Source organism: Leuresthes tenuis, unplaced genomic scaffold (assembly GCF_036924035.1).
Source record: "Leuresthes tenuis unplaced genomic scaffold, fLeuTen1.0.hap1 SCAF_1, whole genome shotgun sequence".
In the NCBI taxonomy this organism is placed as follows: domain Eukaryota; kingdom Metazoa; phylum Chordata; class Actinopteri; order Atheriniformes; family Atherinopsidae; genus Leuresthes; species Leuresthes tenuis.
This window is the reverse complement of record NW_027325355.1, coordinates 14,219,393-14,244,645: the sequence shown is the minus strand read 5'-3', so window position 1 is coordinate 14,244,645 and position 25,253 is coordinate 14,219,393. Positions and strand designations below refer to the sequence as shown.

Here is a 25,253-nt window from a genome sequence, read left to right as displayed (position 1 = left end):
GAAGTGGCGCGAGCTAACCTGTACGGCTGAGCAGGATCTGTGTGAGTGTGTGTGTTTGCAAAGCTCTCTGCCGAGTGTATATGCGTTTAGTGTGTAGGAAGCCCCTAAGACCAAGATGGAGACATTCGTCTCTGAGTGGAATTACAAGTGGCGGGCCAAACAAACCTTCAAGTACTTCGTAATAGACAGAAGAAAGAAAAGAGATTCTTTCCTTTCCTGGGCCAATGCCTTGGGTATGCCTTAGTGTCCATTAACTCATTTTTCTTACTCCTTTGGGACCGGATCAGGGGAGTACAATCGTGTTGTTTGAATTCCTATTGGCCCTCTTAATGAGGGCCGACGTAATGAGGCAGGACATCATTTACGGAAACTGCTTAATAAGGACTTAAAGGCACATGTATCCATCACAAAACGTCACAATGTGATACTATGGATTGTCTCATGCATGGGCACGACAACACGGCACCAAACTTCCCAAGAAACTCAAATTGTAATGTTTTGGCAGCCACACGCTTCGTTCAAGTGATCCGCTAAGTCGGAGAAACATATGGGGAAACAGAACATAGTCATCAGAATGTATAGATTAGAGAAAACCAGACAGAAAACCATGGATAGAAGCGTCTTCTCCCTGTAGATTCAGAGCCTGGCAGAGCAATAACAACTGCTAGGGTGATGCTTATCAGAATATATACCATACTCAAGCATATAATAAAGAGCCTAGCTATAGTGTGCCATCATAACAGCACTTTATTCAGCCATATGTGCCTGGCTTGCACCATAAATAACAAACAGCAGTGAGCCAAGCAGTAAGCCCTCCACTGATAGATGGACAGGTGTCTAGAGGGCTACTTGTCAACCTTATTGGTGCACTACAGACATTCTGTAGAATTCTTTATTTAATTCGTCTTATTGACAGTGTGCTGCATGTCCTCATTTGATTGATGGGAGGAAAACCTTTGGGTACATCTAGTAATTCAGCTTAAGGGTGTCAATAGGGTCAGGGTTAGGCTACACCTGATGAATGAAAGACATTAAAACATCCTCATAAGAGTAGTTCCACAACCTGAAGTCTGAATTCAGAATAAGCCAAACTGAAAAATTCTATTTAAGTGTAGTACTTTAGGCAAACAATAAGGAAACATAAGATTCCTATGAGCTGCCCTTGCACCAATCATCAACATCCATGACTCTGGGTAGAGACGTAGGAGATTTACAGAAAATCTCTGCAGAAGGGTGCACTGTATTCTGTGCGCGAGTGAGATCTCAGTCCTAATGAAAGGGGGACATCTGTGCCAGGCTTCCACTGGCCAATCTAACTCCCACTAAGAGTTGGCACCGGACGCCTCGGCCCAACCAAAGCCAATCCTGCTCATCATTAGGAAGCAAAGGCACAGGGGGAGTTCAAAAGTCTTTCCTGCCAAACACCAAAGCTCAGCGCCAGAGCCGGCGAGGCACTAAGAAGACTGAGGGTGACGACAGAGATCAATAAAGCTGCTATTTTGCACCCGAGTCTTGTGTGTTTTCCTTCCCATGCTGTGCAGTTGTGATTGCACATGTAAATATTAGGGTGGTATGCAAACTCAAAGAACAGAAGCCCCTCTGTACAGCCGGCGCGCAAACAAAATGTCAAGCAAACAAGCCCGTGACGTCGCCAGATTGCTTTCGAAGGCATGGGAAGAAAAATAGGAGGCGAAAAGACATAATTTTTTTTCTAGACAGAGCACAGTGTAATCTTTGTTTGGGCCTTCCAAATAATAATCTGAGGGCTGATTCAGCCGGTGGGTATCATGAGAAGCAGCGTGCTGCGGTCTCAGGCCTTGGAGAAGCATTCCATCACCCCCCACACATCAGTCATTTGTAAGGCTTCCTTGAGACTGTCCGGCCCTGACAGAGGTAGCAAATAGCAGCCCACACCTCAATGTCACCCTCACTGAACTGCGATTAGTTTTATTATTTTGTGCAAACTGCCATATTTCATTCCAAGCTCTCTTGGGCTTGATCCCGTTGACTTTAGGACGCTGACAAATGCACCAAACTCAAACAAATCTCCATCAGCTGATCGAAAACGGCAGCCAAAGGCCTGGCACAAGTCAAGTCTGGCAGATATCAAGTTATGAAAGCAATGTTGACTAATTTAGAACAGGATTGAATTCCCTCACCCCTTCTCATCTCTCATGCTGTCAGATAAAGACCCCACGGTCTAAACTGATGCTATCAAAAAAAAAAGAGAAAAAAAAGGGGGGCTTAATTAGCTTGTAATAAATTCTCATTTCCTTCTACAAAGCCTCGGCTAGCTCAGTGGCTCTGTGTGCGCCAGCTGACGTACGCCCAGTAATTTGATGCTGGCATTCAGAGGGTTCCCTTCTCGCCGCCCCATTTCTCCCCCGGCCATTCCACAGGAAAGCACATCTTTTAAAAGGTCATCGCAACACATAAACACACACACACGTGCGAATGTAGCATTTGTCGTACACACTCAAGAGCTGGGGGTGATTAAAATGTTGGATCCAGTTGTTTCAGGGAGCAGACTGACACCAAGATTGGGAGACAGAAAACAGGAAGCCTGAGTTTTTTAGAATAAAAAAAAAGAAAAGAAAAGAAAATTCTGCTTCGAGAGTAACATCTTTAATGTGATATCTTTGGCAGAACATCTCAAGACACAAAACAACGTCACAAAGAACCCAGAATCCCCCCAAAAACTTAATGCTCACTCATTGACTTAAGAGTTTGCACAGATAGAATGTGAGGACATTTCAAAACCATCTGTAACTTCAGCAGTTTGAGACAAGTTACAGTAACACGTCAACTCTGGCTGTAAGATAGTCCTCTGTAGCAGCGGCTGGCCAATAGAGGGCGCCGCCCTCCCAACAGAAAGCATCATTCAGAAGAATTTTACAAAAATTGTTGGGTTTAATAATTGATATACCCAGTAGCATGTGTAAAATATCATTTAAAAATATATATACAAACTGCTGTGTAAAATCTGTTATTCCTGCATGTCCACTTTCTGTATGTCTCAAGTTCAGCTCTGGGGAAAAAAAAAAAGCCCATTGGCTTTTTTCAGATTAGCCAATAGCATAATCATATTGTCAAACGGTATGATGCAAATTTAACATATGCCGAAACCTAATTATGCCTAAACTAAGGCAGTTAAGACTCTCAAAAGGCGCCATTTTTCTACATAACAGCAAGCAAAATGACGACCCCGATAAGACCGTGTCCTGACTCCGTAAGATCTCACCTTCAAGACCCATTTGAGAGGAGAACTTTGCTGGAGAAGCTACGTGGCAACAGAGTTGGGCCCGGATCAAACCTGACCTCGCTATCAAACAGCCAGCAAGCGAGAAGGGAAAGCGGTACGTGAGAGGAATTATCTCGTAACTGGTACAGCCATGCTAACGCTTTATTATGCTTTGAGATATTTTTATTCAAAATACAATAATATTACTATTAATTAGGGGTGTGACGATGCACTCAGCTCACGAGACGAGACGAGACACGATATTTGGTTCATGAGAACGAGACGAGACGAGATTTTAAGAAAACTATTATGACAAAATATGACAGGACCAACAGACTTTTATTTAACAGAGTTGCACATGCATTTTGAAATGTTTTATTATAACTCTTCACATGCATGACATGACAAAGTCACGCTACGAGATCTCGTCACACCCCTACTATTAATACACAGAATTCTCCTGTGTGAGTTACTAAATTAAGATGTTCTGGTATTGGTCAGTGTTATAGTGTTATTTCATGATGGAATAAAGTAATTGTCGAATGTATAACCTTTTGAGTGGAAACATCGTACTACTTTTTTGCATTAACTCATTTTAAAACGTGACACAGCCCCACCAAAAAAAAAAAAACTACTGATCCCAAAAAAAATAAAAAGTTGCTAGACTTAGAAACTGGCAGCATCCTTACACAGAAAAAAAAAAAGTAACCAGTAACAAATTGTGCCAGCTTTCTCACACTGGAACCTTTTAGCAGCTTTTCAAAAGTAACACGAACACAAAAAAAAGCTTGAATTTTCTTCCTAACGACCTTCTTGATTTTCACTCTCTCCGCACGCTCACAGTCTGTCTTCAAAGGTGCATTATGAGTGATGTCGGCAGTAGCGACACCTCCAAAACTTTCAGTGGGAAAAACATTGAAAGTCCCTCGGTTTCGGAAATGAAGCATCTGGTAGAAAGATAGCAGTTTAAAATATCACTTCATCGACAAGGCTGGTAATTCATTAAGAGTGAAAGGAAATGCAGTCGCAGGCTGCTCCCTCTCATCCTCTCTGTTTAAATCTGTTTTCATGAATCACAGTTAGTATGACTGTATGACAATAATCAAGCTTCACTTTGAGCATTGCCGCAAAGAATTGTGGAATGGATTTATCTCTTTCGCTTTCATAAAGGATGGTCCAGTGTTTTCTATGCCAAAGTAGATAATGAAGGAACGAAGGCATCTCCCATTCTTAGTATTTGAGAGAATTCGACAAGCTCTTATCGTGGCTGCTACTTAAATACTGGAACCAAAGTGTTAGCTATGTCAGTTTACTTCCTCTAGACCAGTTTTTTTTAAAGTCTGAAACATTAAATCTCTTCTCAGGTAAAAGGTTCTCCTAGTTTTGCTAAATTACTGCCTATAGGATCATGATTATGCTGTTTAATCCCATACATACTCAGCAAGGAAGCCAAGATAACCACATATTGTTTTGTTGCCTGGTCCAGACTACAACAAATACGTAAATTGCCTGGACGAAGGTATCTCTTAGTTTCTGATTTTGAGGAAAAAACAAGTCATTTTCAACCAGAAGGCAACCAGAAGAACATTTCGGTTATTCCATGATATTTTGTTCTAAGAATGAAAACTTTCTTCTTATTGTTATTATTCAAATTCTAAAGAAGCTACAGTATCCATAGCTTTCACTCTACAGGCATGCTAACGGTCTTCTCTCTTGCAATGTAACGCTCTAAACCAACAAGTTCGCACTTTTTGCGCAAACCTCCAACTGAGAGGCAAATGTCGAACTTCTCCATAGACCCATATGTAAAAAATCAGAGCAGGATTTTCTAAGAAAACCAAAAGTTAAAGGTTTAACTCTGCTCTATCATGAAGCTTTGCTGTGCTAATGGTGCTAAATTGGTGTCATTAGGAGTTACACCTTCTTCCTCTAGAGCAGGTTTTCGAGACAAAGTTGCTGTGAATTGTTTTAGCAGATGCCAATTATAAGTGCAGCACTTAAACTCACCATGGCAACCCAAACTGTCTCTGAGAACTCACAGCTGATGTACATTTGCTTTTTCTCATCTCGGTTCTATTTGGAGACACTTTGATCCATTCAACTCACATTTCGTGAGCGGTTAGCAAGAGGTAGGGGACATGCAGTTTCAACCGATGAAACCTATTAAATCACCTCCGTTTACTGATCTGAAAGTGTCTGGAGCCCCCTGCGGAGGCCAGCCTCATGCTTTGAAGACCTAGAAAAGTCAGCGATGGCTTAATTACTGGGATGTTTTGTGCCGTTTTGCGCTCACAAAGTACAAAAAAAAAAGACGATAAAGTTCATGAACTTTCACATAATCTAAGTTTTTTTATATGCAAACACTGATACAGTCGTTCCTGAGCTCTGAATCTGAAATTTGTATGAAATTAATCTGAGTTTAAACAAGTGTGTGCCTCTGCTAACAGCCTCTCAATATGTGGATAAACATTAATCAAGCTGCTTGCTGTATGAACCTCCATGCTTGGTACATGTGTGCTCAAACAGCACATCTCACACACACACACACACACTCAAGTCTATATACAGCGAGGTGAAGCTGACTGGCAGGAAGGCTTCAGACATTTGTCTCGCAGCAACAGCATCCTGACAGCTTCAATCACCGTCTTACAAGTGAACATCTCTAACCTTGGCTTTCTTCAACCTCACGCGGCAAAGCGCGAGTCGTATGATGCCTGGGTAGGATTTATCATTTCTTTTTCCAACTGAAATAATGAAAAGGAGATGAGAAGAAAGGAGAGAAACAAACATCTACTCAGCATACACCCACAAACACCCACACACAATGAACTTCCCAAGAGGCATAGCTCAGATTCTTGGGCAGAATTTGCATCACAAATATCTTGGATGGCAGTTGTGTGCGTAGAGAATAAATAAAGCAGTGAGGGCGCCACTCTTCTCCCCCATTCATCCCGCCGAGCACCCGTCCATCCATGCATCCATCCACTCTTGTTTAATAGGCAGCATTCAGCGCCTTCCATACGAGATTCACACCAGAGCCAGCAGGGGAGAGTGTTGATGTGTGTGTGACTGCTGCAAGAGCCCGAGCCAAAACTCGACCTGTCCTTGGAGGCAGGAAGGGAGGCATCCTGGAATCTGTGGAATGGCCAAATTCACCTGTGAATCTCCAAACTTCGTTCAGTTTGTGAGCATCCCTGCTTGTTTTTTTTCCTCCAGTTCAGCAGGCAGTGCCAAGGCTTGATGATGTCAGTTTCTGAAGCCAGAAGCTGGCATCAAAGACCAATTATCGGCCCAAAATGAGACATGGAAAAGAGAAGTGCTGATAACTGGAGAGCTGTTATGTCAACCCAAACAGAATACATTAAAGTCCTAACTTAACCGTGTGAACCAAAAGCTGAATCAAAACTCAATGTTTCTGCTTCAAAGCCCTTTTCTTTTCTTTTTAAGTAATCAAAGCATAAAGAACCCCAAATGTTACATGTTCAAAAAGATTTGGTGGAAAAATCTCAGCAAAACTACCAGCAAATAAGCCATGGGGGTGCCAAAAGAAAAGCAGCTCGAACACAGGAATAAACACGGTTAACTTCTCCATGAATCGATGACTGAGCGCCATTGCACGAACATTAAAGTGAATTTCATCAAGGGACCCGCACTACAGGGGTCCGAATGATAGAAAATACAAAAAAGAAAAAGCATGATTTCTCAGCGCCTGTGCAGCCCTGAGTCTATCTGCTACATGTAAATTATTAAGACAGGAATAAAAAAAAACTGTTCCGCTGGAGCTCAATTCATATAAATCCACGCAAATAGCCGCGGTGCTCGGTCGATCAGTGTCTGCTTAAGGGAGTAAAAATGAAACGATGCCGCATTCATTCATATTTAGTGCGTAAAATAAAAGAGGCATTTTCTCTGCCTTAAAGCCAAAGATTCGCTGCCTTTCACTGAATCTTGAAACGCGTGGAGATTTAACACATTTTAAAAGTGTGCCTCTCTGCTTCCGAACAGGTCAAAAGCAGATAGTTTGTGGAGGTTTTTTGGGGGGGTTTCTTTTACGCAGAGCCCTACCGAGAGGCTGCTGTATCACATCCTGCTGCAGGTGTGAGTTGATTCCAAATCAGCATCACCATGGCTGCGTGTGAACTTGTGTTAAGTTTGTACCAGTGATGCAGAGCGACAGCAGAGGTGCTGCGCTTCGTGCGTCAACCATGTGCACTGAATTTATCGTTAGAATCTCCCTAAATGTGGACGGAAAGATAGCTGTTCTGTGGGCGAGAGCTGACGGAGGAACCGGGCGCAGAGACGCGCACATCCCAAAGCACTCACCTGACTGCGCTGCACTCGATCGGATCACCAGCAAAGTGACGAGGAGGAAAGCCGGGAACTTCATCTTGGAAGAAAAGCCTTCTTGTGTTGTTTAACTCCCGTAACTCACATGTCCAATTAAGATATCCCCGTTGTTCGCGCGCGCTCACACAGAAGAACAAACAGCCAGAAAGAAGAATTTAAAAAAAAGGGAAAAAAGTCAGGGGACAAAAAAAAAAAAAAAAAACCCCGCTCGGAGTCTTCTTGGTCTCTCGGACTCTGGGTACAGGCTCCGGGCGCACGCAGAAGGAGCGCCGTTGGAGAGCTTTTTACGCACCGCTGCTTGTTTGTGTTTGTTTATCGGCTCCCGGTCCAGTGTTTAGGTCGGTTTCCACCGCGGACACTCTGAGCCATTTACTCCTCACACTGCCATTGCGCCGGTGGCTGGACAGCGGGGGGAGGAGGGGGGGGGATGGAACACGCGCGTGTTCGGAAGGAGGAAAATTGTTTGTGGTGATGGTGGGTGGTGTGTGGGGGGGGGGAGCTCTGAACACGCCTCTTCTATGTGACCGACACCTCTGCCAGCCTATTAAAACCTACAAAAGAAGCTTAAGCGCCCCCCCACCCTCTTTTTTTTTCTTTTTTGGATACCGACTCACTTCATTTATCAGAGCTCCTGATTCGTTAATAGGCTTCATCACAGCTGTCAATACACCTGTCAGAGCAGATTTTAATTTGGTTTTCCGCTGGGTGGCGTGTAGTCCCGCTTCTCTCCGTTTGGGTACTCGAAACAAGGCTTTGCTTTTCTTCCCATTTCATTAGTTGTTATTAAGCCTTCTTGTTAACACCACAGTGGCAGACATTCATTATTTAGACGGATTAGATGTATGTGGGGAACATGTCAATCTGAACCTCGTCTTTTTTTTTTCTTTACACAACATAAATCACACTAATTAAATGGCCAAATGTGTTGCTTTTGAGTGCGTTTGCGCGCCCTCCTTGATGTGAGCTTAAGCTACAGCACAGTCGGTGTAACACGGCCTCTCCACATCTACCCACGCTCCCGGGCTTATAAACTTTAATGGGTCTAAAAAGGAGCTGCAGTGACGGCAGCATGGCCGCCCATTTAACAAGCCCATCCTGCTCCCCGGCTTCATTTGCAAGCCGATGTAAAAGTGTATGAAACGAGCTTGAAAAGCTACGGGGACGAAAACATATTGATTTGTGATCCGTGTAAGGTGGAGGCTCGGCACATAACTGGCACTATTACCGAATTGCTCCACAGCCTGAGCGTCAACACTGGACTGAAATCCAACTTCATGTTGCTTCAAAGTGCCGAGCAGAGGGAGTTATTCAGTGTCCTCTGCTGTCCTCTAGAGGACTTTATGGGGGATTACTCAGTTTGAGTCACTTTTCTTGCAAACATGTAAGAACCCAAACGCGTCTTTGCAAGCTTCGACAAATTACGCTCGTACTTCACTTGTTGTCGCTCTGTTTTGCAAGCCCCACCGAAATCAGTTGGCGCTCCCTCGCACCGTCACATGAAAACACTTATTTGAGCTCTGGGATCCCTCTCTTCCACAGCCACGCTGGGTGGCAGCACGGTGCAGAGCGGCGGCGAGAATACTAATGAACGCTGCGCCTGTAACAAAAGGCCGCAGATAAAACATTCAATTATAGACATAACTGAGCTGCATGAGATCTGCACTGATACAAGGCCGACATGAAAATGCAAATTTCTGCCTTTTGTGCTGTGGGATGGGTCCCTGTGGGAGTCCGCCGGAGGGTTGCGGAACAATGGCACTCAGCGAGGAGTAATCCATTACAAGTAATAATAAACAAGTAATATGGGGAAAAACGGGACTCACGGGCATTTAATTAAAAAACTCACAATGAGGCTAATGATATGTTATCTTACAGTTGGCCTCTGTAGCTCAGAGACAGATGAGCATTCAAATTACAGATGAGAAGACAATAGTGTACTTAAAGGCCTGTTCTGTGCAAAATGTAACGTAAACAAATTAATTTTCTGGCTTTATTTGCTTGAATGTGAACTAGAGCGTCGTTGTATGGCATTCTTGCCAAGATGAGTCCTTGGCTTCGTAAAAACTGGCGCTAATTTTGGAGCCTGACTTTGTTTTGTCCCCAGTGAGAGGCTGCAAACTGAAAGCAGCGTGACAGAAGGGGCTCAGATGACACGCTACGATTGGGGCTACAGGAGAGCGGAAGGCGGCCGCCCGCTGTGGAGCTTCTTTACGCGCAATCAGTTGGCGCCTTCTTCCTCACAGCGCGCAACTGCGCTTTAATTTGCTCCTCACGTCGCGCCGCCGCTTCTGTATCAGAGGCTTCGGTTTGAATACCAAACTGAACATGAGTCGCATGCTGCTGATCTCCAGGGAGTAGGGGAGACTCAAAGCGCGTCTTGGAGTTTGTGTTCAGCATGGCTCCGGAGAGCGCCTTGCTCTTGAGTGCAGGGCTCGTGCTGTTGCTTGCAGGTGAGTGCGCAGTAGTGAGCCAGCAAGTCTTTCTTAGTGGTGTAATACTTCATCTCGTCTCCTGTCATATTTTCCAAAGGCTGGATATTATTTCTGTATCCAGAATGCTCGGAGAATTGATGAAATAAAGTAAGGGATGCACAACAGAAGAGGACTTTTCTCGTTTTACATGTTTAGTCGGTGGGTCCATTCATGGAAAGGAATCAGGTGTAGAGTTTCTAATGTTTGTTCACCTGGTTTGCTTTTAAAGTGGGGAAAGTGGTGGGATGGAGAAGGAAAAAAGTGTTCTACACTTGAATAACAAAAGGGATCGAAAATAGATTTAAAATTAGATGGGTTTTTTTCTTGAACTATAAAATAATCAGTTTAAAATGTACAAAAAGTGTTAAAGAAATCTTAAATACTCTTCTTTCTGATTATTTTCTCCATATTTACATACATTTCTAAAATGTATTATTTTTCCTTTTTCTTTATTTGTGCTTCTCTTTGTTTCATGTCTTGTTTTATTTATTTTTTATTATTTATCTTCAGCCTAACTCCTTATTTCCTTCCTTCCTCTTACTTCCTCACATCCTTAGCCCTTTCTTCCCTTCCTTACTTTCACTTCCTTACCTCCCTTGTAGCTTCCTTATTACCTTACTTGAACCCCTTTCTTCCTTTTCAACTTTAATATCTCCTCGCATTCTTATTTCCTTACTTAATTCCATTCTTATCTACTGGGTCCCTCCTAAAGTATCTCTTTACATACAAAAACCTGTCTTAACTTCACTGTCATTTCAAATTGGGCTCAAACGTGACTAAAATCACTAAATGAGTGTGTGTTGTAAACATGTTTGAATAAGAGACTGTTTCTAGTTGCATTTTATTACGTGCATAACTTGTTATTTGCGTAACTAAAAAGCCGTGAAGTTTTGACCTCTGCTGCATCACTAATTCACTGAAACAGTTTCATTAAGTAAAAAAAACAGCAAGAACGTTATAAATACTTAAACATCTTGAGTTTTTTTGTGTGAAATGTGGGATTTCTGTTGCTCAAAATCCTCGTGCGGATTCAGATTTGCATACTTTTGCTCAGCAGCAGCTTGTCGCGCTGCTAAGTTACCGAAATGAGCTCGTAACATGCAGCGTTAACAGTACTGTTAGCACAGGACGTCGAATTGTGACAACACACTTGTGGACTGTAATCAGAGCACATTCAGCCAAGTGTGTTTGCGGCATCTGCTTTGGTTCACCTCAGTTTTCCTGGAAGGTGGAATGTCGCGTTGGAATCAACTGTGAATGTCAGATTTTCCCACAGAGAGGTGAAACAAAACATGGGCTACAGCTACCTCAAACTCAGTGGGTGATAAACAAGCTCGTGGAGACCTAATATGTGCAAAATTTGCATAAATATGTTTAGTTTTTACTGCAACATCTCAACAGGGTCTCAATTGCTTTTCCCCTTTCTTCTTCAATCGCTTTCAAACCCCAGTGTCAACACATTCGGTCTCCCTTTGAGTGTTTTGGGAGCTCCAGCCGAGTCAGAGCAAACATAACGGGCACACAGCTGGCCCTTATCAGGCCAGTGCAGACTGAGGTCTGCCATGTTTCTCGAACGCAAAGACAACCTGCTCATTTCCACTTGGGCCTTTGTTAGCCTCCTTCTCTCGCTGCACAATGTTCCAGTCCTGTGGGACAGCTGTGGTCTGCCTCCACATTAAGGCACCGTTTACACGCATCTCTGAAGTAAACAAATGGGATTGGGACTGCGACTGCAAATTAAAATCTTTTATTCGTGAAACCAACAGCCTAATTGGGAAGAAATGGCCCAGTAGGAGTAACTGTAGCCCGGACACGACCTTGTTTATTGCAATGTATTCCTAATTCTGGAACAATTAGACGGAAGGAGTAACCACTGTGGTGCTTTGTAAAATCTTTGTCGTCTATCAACAATGAGATCGTTTTATTATTTTTTTTTAGCAAATCATCCCGCTTTGCAAGTATTTCTGTCTCTCTTTTGTTTCTGCTCGTAGCTCAGGCCCTCCCATCGGCGTCTGGCTGCAACAGACGTTTCTACGAAATTACCATCCGTGAGTTGTGCTTGGCTAAGTTCGAGTTCGACATGGAAGGACTGGACCGAGGCTTGTGGTGCAGCTGGCCAGACACAATGCTGTGAGTTCACCTGCAATCCATGCTTGCTGCCCAAAGATCATTTAAAGGGATCATATGAAGGAAAACATTCTGTGTCGGTCAACATTTATGTGTTACTATAAACTCAAATACCCAGAATAAAAAAAACACACCCTGGCAAGGCAACGTGACGGTTAGATTATACAAAAATATCTCGCTTCCCCCCTTTGTATCTCCAACTCACTTCAGCTTCAGATGATGCCACATTCGCTGTACCACCATTGTTGCACAATTGAGGTGTAAATGAATGGATGAAAAATGACCAAAGCATGTCACAGACTTTTCCATTAGGACTGCAGCAAATTGAGTCAGCTTGTGACAAAAAACGGCATAATTTTCTCCTTTAAAGACGCTGGAATACGAGCATGTTAACCGATGTGTTGTTTCTGCTCTCATTTAACTGAACTGTGAAGGAAAACTGCAACTATCTTTTCACCTCGTTATGCACAAAATGTTTCTTTTAAATGGGTTGGAGGTCTGGACTGAAGCAGATCGGGTCGGCATCCACTCTTTTAGTACAGAGCCATGCTTTTTCTAATATGGGCAGAATGGGGTTTGTCTTGCTGAAATGAGCAAGTTCTTCCCTGAAAACAGCCTACGTCATCTGAATGGCAGCTTATATTTCTCCAAAATCAATGTGTATAACGATCATCTTTAATGGCGCCTTAATGTATGTGCAAGCTACCCTTGTCATGTGCACTAAAGCCCCCACATACATCTTGGATGCTGGCTTTTGGGTTGTGAGCTGGTAACACACTGTCCATGATTTCCAGAAGTAATTCCAGCTTTTGATTAACTAGACTATAGGACAGTTTGGTGCTTCACTTTAGAGTACAGGCCCACAGATGTAGCAGAATTCCTTTTCTGTATTTTCTTTTAACCCCTTGAAACCTGCGGCTTTGTTCAACAAAACCCTGAGAGTTCTTTTGAAAATGTCCACTGAAACCTTTTACTTCTCAATCTTTGAAGAAACTAGAGCCATGCAATGAAAAACCAGGGATTAAACCTTCAGGTTTTATAGTAAATCATTCATTTAAAACCTTTTCAGTACTTTAAAAAAAAAGCAGCTGTTTCCGCCACAGAATCACGTGTTTCAATGCATTGTCATTTGCCAAGTAGTAATGCACATCTCCCCATATCTAATTTATAAAACCCTCCCCCTCAACCTAATAATGTAACTTATCTGTTGCCTGCCATCGTCATCAGCCTAGTGTTATTTTAGGGTTATATTCCCTATTACAAACTTATTCAAATCGTGTTACTGGTATCAAATTCAAAATGAGCAGACAGAAAAATAATTAAAAATAATCAAATTTATCATAGCGTACTTGATGCGTTGCATTTGTCTAACTTTCAATTAAATCATGGTTTGAAAATCATTTCATTCTGTTTGTATTCACATTTTGCACAGCATCCAAAGCTTTTTATTTTAAGGCACGCCTGAAGGATCTTTTGTCATTTATTTCACATTCAGAAGGTCTTAAACTTCATTATATTAATTTCAGACCTTATATCAATGTCAGTCACCGCTTCTGGAAGATCGCTGCCTTTTGAGGCGCACTCATGGGGCTGAATGCAATTTTTTTTGCCACAGCTTTATTTAAGATTCCAGATTAAAATAGTTTATTTATTCAGTTACATACCAATAGTATGTAACTGGTATTGTATGCGCAATAGTCCACCAACACCAAGGGGAAGAACCCGATGTCCGACTACCTGACACAGTGTCACACAACTCGCCTTTTCGAAAAACAACAGCAATAAAGACATCTATACAATGGAAAACCTTTCAAGGGTTAACTCAGTCCTCATGTCCTTCATTTGGTAACACAAAGATTAATCATCTTTTTGGTTTAAAGGGACACATGCCCTTTTTTTGTAACAATTTGACACAATATTCTGAGGTCTTATTGAGATGTATGAGACAAGCTGTGGTCAAAATACCTGTTGGTTTAAACCAGGGATGTTCAACGTCTGTCCTCGAGGGCCACTGTCTTGCAGGTTTTAGATGTTTCCCTGCTTCAGCACACCTGATTCAGATCAATGCATCATTAGCAAGCTTGTGCAGAACTTAACAATGCTTTGAAGAGAGCCATTTCAGCTGAATCAGGTGTGTTTCTACTACTTCTGCCAATGATGTAGTGTTGACACACCAAAAGCGGTACAAGGAGAGCAAAGAGAAGACCAGTGCTGTGTCGAAAACGCACCCTATTCACACAGCTGTGGAATGTGTGGAACTAGATAGCATTCAGTAAACAAAGTAATAATGCCGTGAAATACTATTAAACTTTAAAAAAGTAATGGCAATAACTCGTTGATGTATCTTGATTATCGAAGCCGTTAGCTTGAGTACCTGCTAAACAAAATAGTGAATAAATAAATAGATCGTGATTATTTCTCAGAAACTTACTGAAGTTGAGAGTTGAAAGAAATCCCTCTTTGTGGCTCAGTTTCTTGAGCCACAAGGACTAGACAGGGTTGTAAAAACAGTCGAATGAAAAGTGATGCATGCTCCTCGGGTACAGCTGAAAACAACATTTTCCTGCAAAGCATTCATTGGTCAAGCAGGGTGAATGCGAGCAGGTGGGTCTCAGAGGTCAAGGCTTAGCAGTGGAATGAACTTGACGAGTGACGTCATTTTGAAATGAAAGTCAGCGCGGCTTGTTTAATGAAGACCTTTCAAACAAAAAGGACTCTGAAAAAAAATGCCAGACTTTTGTTTAGGGCTGAACTACTATATTGCATTTGCGATAAAATCTGCGATAAAAATTAGAATTTTCGATGAAGATGGCCTCAGGTCCCACCACAACAGCAACTGACACTAAATAAACTTTAGTGTCTAAGAGGAGTAATACTTCAGTTATGTGGAATTATTTTGGTTTTAAAAAAAGAGAATGCTGCACGCCACCAGGTATAGTGCAAAACATGTTGCTACCTCGCGAGGCAACGCGACAAACGTCTTTCAACATTTAAAAAACATCATAAGGCCTTATATGATAACTGCATGGCTAAAATGGCGATTAGCAACATATCACATCAACACAGCACCCGACAGGGCTTTCTATCCGAAATGTTGGAAAGCGTGACTCCATATGAAACTTCGTCAAAACGGCACAGAGAAATTACTCAAGCAATAACGGAGTTTTTGGCAAGGGAGATGATGCCCATCTCCACGGTGACCAAACCTGGGTTTAGAGCCTTCATTTATACAGTAGATAAGTGGTACAGCATGCCACCCTGGACAATACTTTAGCCAGGTTGCTATACCGGAGCTGAAAACAGCCAAGTTTGTCTACTATAATGGAAAGATAGAATCCCTATATTTGTTGAAAAATAATCGCTTAAATCGCAATAACAATATGCGTTTGAAAAAATAAATAAATAAAATTCGCAATTAGATTATTTTTCCATATCGTTCAGCCTGACTTGTGTTTCTTGGGAGTTATTCACTTGCTGGTGACATCCTAATATATATATAAAGAAGTGATGTGTTTTCATAATATATCAGCTTTAAAAAAAGAAAAATGCATTGCCCCTATTCTCCATATTAGACCTGTGGTTCTGTTGTGTGTCAGTATGGTGCCCTGACTTTAGTTTGTTCTCTTATGGGCCATCTCCGGCTGTTTCTGCTGTTACTTACCACATATCTTAGTCATGACTGTTTTGCTGAGCCGATCGGGCATGTTTGTGCGCGAGACATCGCCTCAGTGCTCGGTGGCTTCTTTTTTCAAAACACCAGCAGTCAAGAGGATGAGTCAGAGAGTACGATGAAAGGAACCCATGGGAGAAGCTACTGTCAGAACTGTGTGATTTCCCTCCTGGCTCACTGTCCTCTCATGGTCCAGCACAAAATAATTGGTGATGGTTGTCTTTGTGTGTGTGTGTGTGTGTATACATGTGCTGCGGCAGTTCAAAAGAAAAAAAGAATATTGATGGTTTGCATCTGCTTCTTGAAACTCCGAGCAACAATACATGCTACCAGCCTTCGGTTCATTGGAGAGCTGAAAAACTGACAATTAGACATAAAGAAAAGTGGCTTGCCTGAGGAAGCAGGCCAAATAATAACACCGAAAATAAAAGTCTTCACCCTGTACATGTGCAGTGTCACCCTGAAAACTAAATATCCTGCAAAGTGTCTAACATACCTTATCAATAAAGATGAGTCAATAGTTTATTCGTGACTGTTTAAAGCAGGGATGTCCAAAGTCGGTCCTCGAGGGCCGCTGTCCTGCAGCTTTTAGATGTTCCCCTACTTCGACATACCCGATTCAGATGAAATGGATCTCTTCAAAAGTTCTGCACAAGCCTGCTAATGATGCATTGATCTGAATCAGGTGTGCTCTAAGAGGAATTGGTGGACGTTAAAACAATACACATGACATGAGAGCTCTCTCAAAATCAAACAGGACCAGAACAGAAACCCACCATCGTGAAACTTTTTATGCATTTTTATTTAATTCATGATTATATACTCCAACCTAATTCTGATTTCCTTACATTACCTCAAAAGCTCATATTTATATATATATATATATATATATATATATATATATATAAGAAAAAGGTTGTAGCTCTTGGTCAGCCCCCCAATCTCATTTTCTTCCCTTGTCTCTGCCCCTGAGGTAAGGGGCCCCTTTTTTAGGGATCAAGGAGTAGAGTTACTTTGGCCATTCGAATGACCCCCGAAGCCCTTGTTGAAGGGCAAGGTGTCCACTTCTCCCTGATTCCTAGAAGTTTAGGGGCTCCTTTCCTCTGTAGAAGGGATTGATAGGGCAAAGGGGAGGAACTGGGATGGATTGTGACAAAGTATCACCACTGAACAAGATCTTGAAAGTTGAAACTCTCCGATGCGTGCGTTGTTTTTTTCCATTTGTCAGCATACAGTATGTAGTGACAGCCGAGCCCTCACTTAGATGAGATCCAAACATAACATTGTGATAAATTTAGAAAGGCCAATTACTGCGGGACATCCAGCACGACAAGTGTGTTCCAACTAAGTCACCACATTGTTTGCCTCTCAGAAGACAGACAATTGGTTATAAATTTGAAAGCAAATCCACTCTGTTGTGACACGGCGTTGCTCAAATTCACTTCATATACCCGTTTAATTCGTTACATTGATGCAAAAGTACGGGTGAATCTTCAGAATACAGATTACTGAAGCAAGTTTTCACTCATGTTACAATTGTTTGAGCAAGGTAGCTCTCTACAATTGACTGATCTCCCTAAATTCTGACCTGATTCGGGTTATATGTGAAATTGGACTTTTTGAAATTAGAAACCACAGCTTTTAAGTCAAAGTACGTTGCCAGTGGTACAAACACCCAAGATACTTAGAATAGAAATGCTTGCAAGTTAAATTTAAAACAGTTCTTTGCAGCATTTGGGGTTATATTATAATTCAAGATATTTTAGACATTTGTTATGTTCTCTGCTGGCTTACCAACCGGGTACAGTGAACATATGCCATGGGACAGTTGTTCCTCAGAGCCTCCAACGCTGATTTATCTGCACTGCTGCCTCATTCATCTGTGCCAAACTCTATTTTTAGTTGCTATGATAGTGTAGCTGTTATCCCACTTAAAAGGTGTAAAGTCCTTAAAAAAAAAAATTAAGGACTTTATTAAGTGATAAATTAAGGGAAAACCTGTGGTGCCGTTTTTCGAAATCTTCCCTTGGTTTGCAACCTCGGGTTCAAATCTTGTGTCTACGTTATTTCAACCTAGAATAGGCCTCTCCCATCAGGACCCATCATCATCATTTGCAGCCAACAAAGTAAAAACAAAACAATCAGCTTTTTTATTTAAGGTTATTTAAGTACTATTCTCGCCCGATGACCACTGGGATAGGCTCCAGCCCCCCCACGACCCAACCGACGGATTAAGCGGGTATAGAAATGAATGGATGGATAGATTAACGTACTATCTTTGATGAAACGTCACCCGCATTTTGCAGCTTGCGAATTCGTAGCATTAACTTTTTTAGGGCGTGCACAAACAATGGTCCAAACAAACACGGGATACACGAAGAAGCCACGATAAACATGTGTGTCTATAGTTGAAAGCAAGTATATTCCTGGACTAGGGCTCATCTAATTCCTCCCCTTGTTTCTCTATTTTGGAGGACATGGTCCTCAACACACCGGGAAAATGGCTTGATGACCATTATGACTAAATTCTTTAAAAAGAATAGGCACATAACCTTTGCAAAATTGAATTGTTGGGCCAATCGGGGGAGCTGGGAATGGGCCTAAATCCCGTTTTTTTGTGTCTTTCTCTTTGGACCAGTGCCCGTTGTTTTTTTGCACCACTGAACTCTCAAATCTTCAACCCTGCTTTTGTCCTTGACCGACTGTTCTTGTTGAGAGTCTGATCCCGTCTTTGAGCGCCATTTTTGGTCACCTCAGTTAAAGAAGCTCAATTGTTTTCCACACAAGCTGCCCCGGTCATCACATGTGTGCTTATTCACAGACATAAAAGCAAATGTCTCTTGAACAGTTGAAATACTTGCAGTCTATGTGGCTATAGTTCCTGCCACCTCTGCCCCAGTCATTTTTGCACATCACACAATAATTGGTTGCAAAATCCTGCACTTTTTGCGTTTCTCCTCGTGTTTTGCTTTTGATTTGTTTGTCTGCATGTGTTTAACTCGAATCAACACTAAGTTATAAGACACCGTTATCTGAACTGAGTGTCTTACCTCAGCGAGGTGCCGGATGCGTTTAGGATGACCGATATCGCTATAGTTAGAGCAACATGAAGGTGGAAGTTTTCCAAAGGAAGCTCATGTTGTTTGATTTAACTCTAAAGAGAAAGAAAACACATACAGGAAACTGGAGACATGCTTTCAGGGCCCCTGAGTGTGTCTGATCGCTCGCTCACTTGACGTCCAGCGATGCAGTCAAGCGCCATACGGAACAGAATCTCTCCCTGGTATGGTGCAATGCTTCACTGAGCGTGCCACTCTGTTGGTATGCATCTCCATTTCTCATGCCCTCTACCACATAGCAGTTATATTTAGCCGTGTAAAGCCCACTGGTAATTCTAGAAACCCCTTTGCCTTTTTGTTCCCGACCAACAGAAATCCCCTACTATGGTTCCACTCTGAGAGGACATTTCAAAGACAACATGAGAGGAAATTTAAATATGGACCTGAAATAAAGAATAGTGTTGATGAAACAGGAAATAAAGGAGTTTTCAACTTAGATGCATTCAATGTTTCTTCTAACATAAAAGAGAATATATTACTCTCCTCCTTTGACCTTTAAAGACTGATTTTTGCGTGTCTTCTGCCTCTGCAGGATCTACGAGGGGCTGACGAACTGCACCTATCAGGTGGCTTTGAGAGTGGAGTGCTTCTGGCCCAATCAGATCGTCGACAGCCTCCTAATGCAAGTTCACCGGATCTACTTCCATGACTGCGCTCTGACCGGCCGGCTCATCCATGACCCGCCGGTCAGCATCTTGGCGCCGTTTATCACGGTGCCGATACTGGTCACGCTGCTCATGACCGCCGTGGTGGTGTGGAGGAGTAAACGCACAGAGGGGGTGCTTTAGGCGAAGCCAGGGCGCTGGACATGGCATCGGGACTCAAGCCAAGAGCCAGAGAACATGCCAAAAGGAGGATTTTTGTTTAGCTTGTCAAGATGTCTTAATATGACCATTTGGAAGGTGCAGTGAAACAACTACGTAGTATGAAAATGTTTAGCTGCAGCAGAGACTGTCACAACATTATTGTGAAATAAATGCTCTGTTTGGGATGAAAGTGGGATTTGTCTGTGCAGTCGGTTTCAGTGGATAACATCGCCAATATGAAAGTGTCAAAGTAAACATGTTCTTCGAGATTCAGGGCATTTTTTGAGGACTTGCATTTTAATTACCATCTGCTCGCATGGCCCTAAACAATTTGCGAGCTCATAAATAACAGCGGAGACGAGGACACTCAGGGGGACTCAGCTTGCTTAGATGGAATGAGCCTTACAAGGTGGAGAAAGGGCGGCTAGAGGAGCAGAAAGGGGGAAAAAATGGGGCTCTGAACAAAAGGTCCGGGGGTCTCGATCATTTACAGCTGTGGCTTGACACTGTGGCACATTTGTCATTTTTTTTCCATCTGTTTTTTTCTCATTTTCTAAAGAGGGCACTGAGAATTTGGATCCAAAGCAGTCACAAACAGCAAATATACCACAGTAAATCAACTACTGTGTGCGTGATAAGTTATCAGAACAGGAAGCATATTATCAATGATTTGACACATGGTTGCTAGGGGGGAAAAACATTACCCAACTGCATCACAGGGTGGCAGTGTTGGTAAAGTATACTTTCAGAGCTCAATGGGGAATAAATCAGCTGTATTTGCATTAACACAATGCTCATTTATGAATTGGTTGGTATTTTTTTCAACTGGAGCGAATGACTTGGGGGAAAATATCCAGAATATCTACGGCTGTGACATCAAGGCCTACAAGGGACCTTTTTCGTGGGTGGGTCCAGTGACATGCTGTTCGAACTCAAAAAATGGAAGTGAGCCGGGGTAGTTGCTATTATCTAAGTGACTCTAAGACAATCTTAGTTGTGATTTAAGAAACAAAAAAAATAAAGGTCACTGTGGTTGTTCCAGAAAGCCATCGCTTAGTTCAGGAGGGAATTAATGATAGGAATCTGAATATAATATGCAGAAAGTCCAGTCATTATTGATAACAATCTTGTTTGCATCGGTTTAACGTTAAAAATTTAAATGTGCTGTGGTTTGATACTGTATTATTATACTGAGAGTGAAAGGGTTTAATATGTACTAGAAATTTAGTGGATTTGTTTTAGATTTACTTACTAATAGGTGGTTTTGGTATGTTCTTGAGCATCGTCATATGAGAGGGTATTGTGGAAGTGGGATGGGATGTCATGGCATAGGTTTTGCAGGAATATAGTCAGACAAGTTTGGGTTATTTCAATAATTTTGGATCATTCATTTGAAATACTTTATTAGATTATTGCTATTTGCTTTTACTTCAGAAGACATTCTTAACATTGTTCTTAATGCAGCAGAAGTGAAGGGGCTCCATCTAGTGTTCCCTCCAGAGGGTTCTGCATTTACAGAGGTCGATCGTTTTGCCTCGAATCCTCACGAAGAACAATTTGCTGTTCCAGCCTCTGAGCAGTTACTTGGTTATCTTTCACAACGAATTAGGATTTCTCAGCCGTGCATGTCAATTAGTTTTGGTGCACCTGTGCAGAAGAGTGTTTTTTTTGTTTTGTTTGTTTTTTTTTAAAGTTACGTGATAACTAAAGCAAGCGGTTAATTGAGCGTCACACTCTTCTGAGCTTAACATAATCCTTTCATTGTTTGAGCCATCACATGCAAAATGATCCATTTAGCTATCCAAATGTTCAATGCCTGTGTTAGCTTTTCCGAGTTAACCTTTACCTTCTTTTGAGATTAAGGTCTAAAAAGCACAAGACAAAGCTGGCTTTTTTTGTATAGTACAAAAAAAAAAGCCCATAATTTGAACCAGAGTGGAGAAAAAGACAAGCACATATCATCCAAATATTTCTACTAGTACAACTCTTTATATTTATGCGATTGGTTAGTTGACTGAAACTGTAACTATGGTTCTTTGAGTAGTTTTCTTCTGCACTTTTCCTTAAAATTGTGGAAGAAACATTTAGAGGTTAAGGAAAAACGGAAAAGAACACTTTGTTGCAACGAAAATCCGACCTCACTTAAACTGAGCTGCAGGCCTGATTCTACAGCTGTTCAAAACTTTCCCAAAATGTATGTTAAATATTTCACCCAACGCTTTTCCATCAGGTTGCTATACACAGACTGTCTCATATATATATGTCATGTTCATATAATAAGATTCAATAGGAATTATCACTTCGTTGTCAGGGTTGATAATCTAAAAGAAAACAAAGAAAAAGCCTAAAAAATTAGACACTATGCTGCAAGCTGCTCACACTCGCTCTGGAATGCTCATGTTTATTTGCATGAATCCAAGTCAGAATGACTGTGTGAAGTAATGAAGCGTTGCTTTAAGTGTTAGGGGCACAAATAATTGTGGAACAGAATTATTTCCTTTCATAAAAGTTGGTTCGAGGACTGTTGAATTTATCGAGCGCTCGAAAGATTCAGATTATCTTATTCAAAAAGTAGAATTAACCAACCAAATGTTGGATTTAAGATTTGTTGCTTGTTGGTTGAATTATCAACGCGACGGAGTTGTGATACCCTGAAAAAAACACGTCGTAAATGCAAAAGCGAAATGGATTGAAAATAAAAAACAACTTAGATTTGACAGAAACAGAGAGCTGCAATTAGACCAAATTAGACCAAAACACAGAGAAACTCCTCTGAACATGGTTCAGCCGGTCAGAATGATCAGGGTTTGCATGCCAGCCAGTAGAAGTAGTGCACAACCATCGTAACTTCCGTGTCAGGAGAGGATGCCTTCATGGCAGACAACAATCTGGGAAGGAAGACAAATGTTGAAGTGGATTTAGAACGAATTTAGACAGAGTGAAGACAAATAAAGAGAGGTTAAACTCTACCACGAGACACGTGTTCCTAAACTGTCAGAGTAATTCAATACGATGTCACACTTTTTTTTCCCCCCTCCATGTAAAAGTTATGGCTCAGCACTTCTCTATATATTGTGCTTGCTGGGCGGTTCTGTCCTGTCAGTAGTGGGGAATTAATGACGGCTGTGTTATCAAAGCAGTAAAAGCCTTCAACAGTTAAGCTTAGTCAAGCAATGCTTAGCTTTTCTGATTAATGCCCAAGACTGTGACAGTATTCAAAGATGAATTTCAGCAGTTTTTGATAATGATAAATTCATTTGGTGGTTGGTGGTGGGGGGATTATGAGATCAGCATTCAGTGCCAGGTGAATGGAGGTGAGAGCTCAAGGCCAGAAGTTAACGATTGGACTGGTGGATGAGTTGGAGGTTAATAGCTCACTTGTTCCGGATGTCATTCGACAAACGCTCGGCCTCTGCAGGGTCCTTCTGTTTCAGTTTCTGGTAGCTGGAGAAGGTCTCCACCATGCCGATATATCCACTCAATGGCACCGTCCTTCTTATCTGCAGGCTCTCGTTCCTAGACGCACGTTTATGAGTGGAACCGGGCTTCTCAGTTCTAAATCTTTCAACGAAGCACATAAAGCGGATGCCAATAAACACTCACCACTCTTTGTCTGGATAAGAGCAGGAGTTAAACATGTCGAGGTAGAGATTAGCGGAGCTCGGTCCCAGATAAGGACTTCGGAATGGAAGGAGGGCAGCGTAAAACTAATGACGACAGGAAGAGAGGAGGATTTGAACAGTTTGTGAGATTAAAAAAAAACGATGGAGTTGTCAGATTTAAGATGGACCTCTTTACAGATGTCATTGAGAGCGTCGGAGACGTCCCCATATTCCAGCGTCATGGTCATGCTGTAGCTCAGGAGGGCCAGGCAGCCTCCAGGTTGAAGCACCCGATCGGCCTCCTGGAGGAACCGCTGGCGGTCAAACCAGTGGGCCGCCGTCATGGCCGTCACAAGGTCCACTTCCCCAGAGGCAAATGGTAATTCTTCTGCTGGACACTGTCTGTTGTCAAGGGGGTGGGGGAATGAAAAGATTAATGCCAGTGACACCTTATAGGACTCATTCCATCTAAGTCCTCCCCTCTGCTGTTATTTATGAGCTCACAAATTGTTTAGGGGCCAGGAGAGCAGATGATAATTATGTCATCAAACTAGTCCTCTGCTTATTGTAATAAAAACTGAAGAAATTAAGTTATTTTTGGGGACACTGAATTACAGCCCTGGTTTTACTGAATTCCCTCTGCTGCACCCTCTTTCCTGCTCACCTGTAGGAAACATTTGGTGGGTTGCTATTTGCTGACGCCGCTTCCAGCTGGGCGGGGCTAATGTCAGTTCCGACCACCTTGGTGAAGTACGGCGCCAGGAAGGTTGTCCCCTGCCCCGAACCGCAGCCCACGTCCACCGCAAGTTTGAACGGTTTTGGTGTCTGTATGGCATAAAGTTTGACTACGGTCAACAACATAACGGACGAGGTGAGAATGCTCAGACAAAAAAAAGGTCTAAAAAAGTAAAAAAACATCAAAACTGTTGAATGCAAGAAAAAGCTCAAACACTGATTACACAGCAGATAGCAAAAGCCTGTTGAAACTTGTTATAAAACTAAAAGTTTCACCATACACATACCCTTTTCTCCACATAGTCCATGATTATACTGATCAGTTCCTGCGGGGCCACTCTGTACTGCAGGTATGAGTTTGCATGATCCTTATCTTCAAAGAGCCGCACAGCCATGTTTCTGCTCCAAAAAAATGCAACTCCAGGACAACGAAGCTTCACAGCTCGCAGGCACAACTTGCCGGCTGGTTCAGTCGACGGCCGACGACTCAGTCAAGAGAAAAAGGGCGATGACTGTTCCCAACTAGAGGAAGACAAACGCACGGTTCAGAGAGCAGAGGTCAAAAGTGAATCCGAGCAACACTGAAAAATGCCGAGTCATGCCAACAGAACAGGAAGCAATGGGCAAGAAACAAGGAAAATGTGTGTAGCGTCTCTCCGATTGAAGCTATGACTGTGAGTTTATCTTTATTAAACAAGCAAGTTAAACATTAAACCAACACAAAACAGAGGGAAGAACTTAGACTATCATGCCCTCTGGTCTGGTTTGTACACACACACATTCTCTCCTCACCTTCCCAAATACACCTTCTTGGGACACACTATATAAGTCATGAAATGCTTCATATGATTTTATGGAGGTGACATTGGCAGACAATTGCATTCATTTGACTTATTTTTATTACATGCAAAATGTCATGAACGGAAGTAGTAAAAAGATCATTTGACTAATTGATTTCTGTTGTGGCTGGAAATGACATAAACCTGTCACAAGAGTCTACTCTCTGTAATCAGTGTGGCAAAGCCTTTATTTGTCCCCACTGAGATATTGGCCCACTTCTCATCTGCATTGCTATCCAGTGCTTCTCGGGCAAAAAGCCTGCTTGCATTTACTTCTCTTCAGAGATTCCGGTTGA

The 25,253-nt window shown here is 42.2% G+C and overlaps 3 protein-coding genes across 3 annotated transcripts in view; 1 reads left to right on the top strand and 2 right to left on the bottom strand.

Annotated features, from left to right (window-relative positions):
* Positions 1-7,771, bottom strand: part of LOC140292710 (receptor tyrosine-protein kinase erbB-4-like) — a 287,439-nt gene extending 279,668 nt beyond the window's left edge. The window contains exon 1 of the mRNA XM_072379491.1: positions 7,565-7,771. Coding sequence (XP_072235592.1) covers positions 7,565-7,628 — 64 coding nt within the window. The 5' untranslated portion in view covers positions 7,629-7,771. The remainder of the gene's footprint in view (positions 1-7,564) is intronic.
* Positions 7,772-9,757: 1,986 nt separating this feature from the next.
* Positions 9,758-19,826, top strand: LOC140292873 (receptor activity-modifying protein 1-like). The gene is made up of 3 exons (XM_072379499.1): positions 9,758-10,038; positions 12,051-12,189; positions 19,508-19,826. Exons 1-3 carry the CDS (start codon positions 9,984-9,986, stop codon positions 19,761-19,763), a joined length of 450 nt encoding a protein of 149 aa, XP_072235600.1. The 5' UTR covers positions 9,758-9,983; the 3' UTR covers positions 19,764-19,826.
* A 1,373-nt stretch (positions 19,827-21,199) lies between these two features.
* On the bottom strand, positions 21,200-24,774 carry LOC140292544 (putative methyltransferase DDB_G0268948). Its single transcript, XM_072379490.1, has 6 exons — positions 24,406-24,774; positions 24,048-24,208; positions 23,572-23,785; positions 23,385-23,488; positions 23,160-23,297; positions 21,200-22,669 (listed from the first exon to the last, which is right to left on the bottom strand). Exons 1-6 carry the CDS (start codon positions 24,511-24,513, stop codon positions 22,582-22,584), a joined length of 813 nt encoding a protein of 270 aa, XP_072235591.1. The 5' UTR covers positions 24,514-24,774; the 3' UTR covers positions 21,200-22,581.
* Between the last annotated feature and the right edge of the window lie 479 nt (positions 24,775-25,253).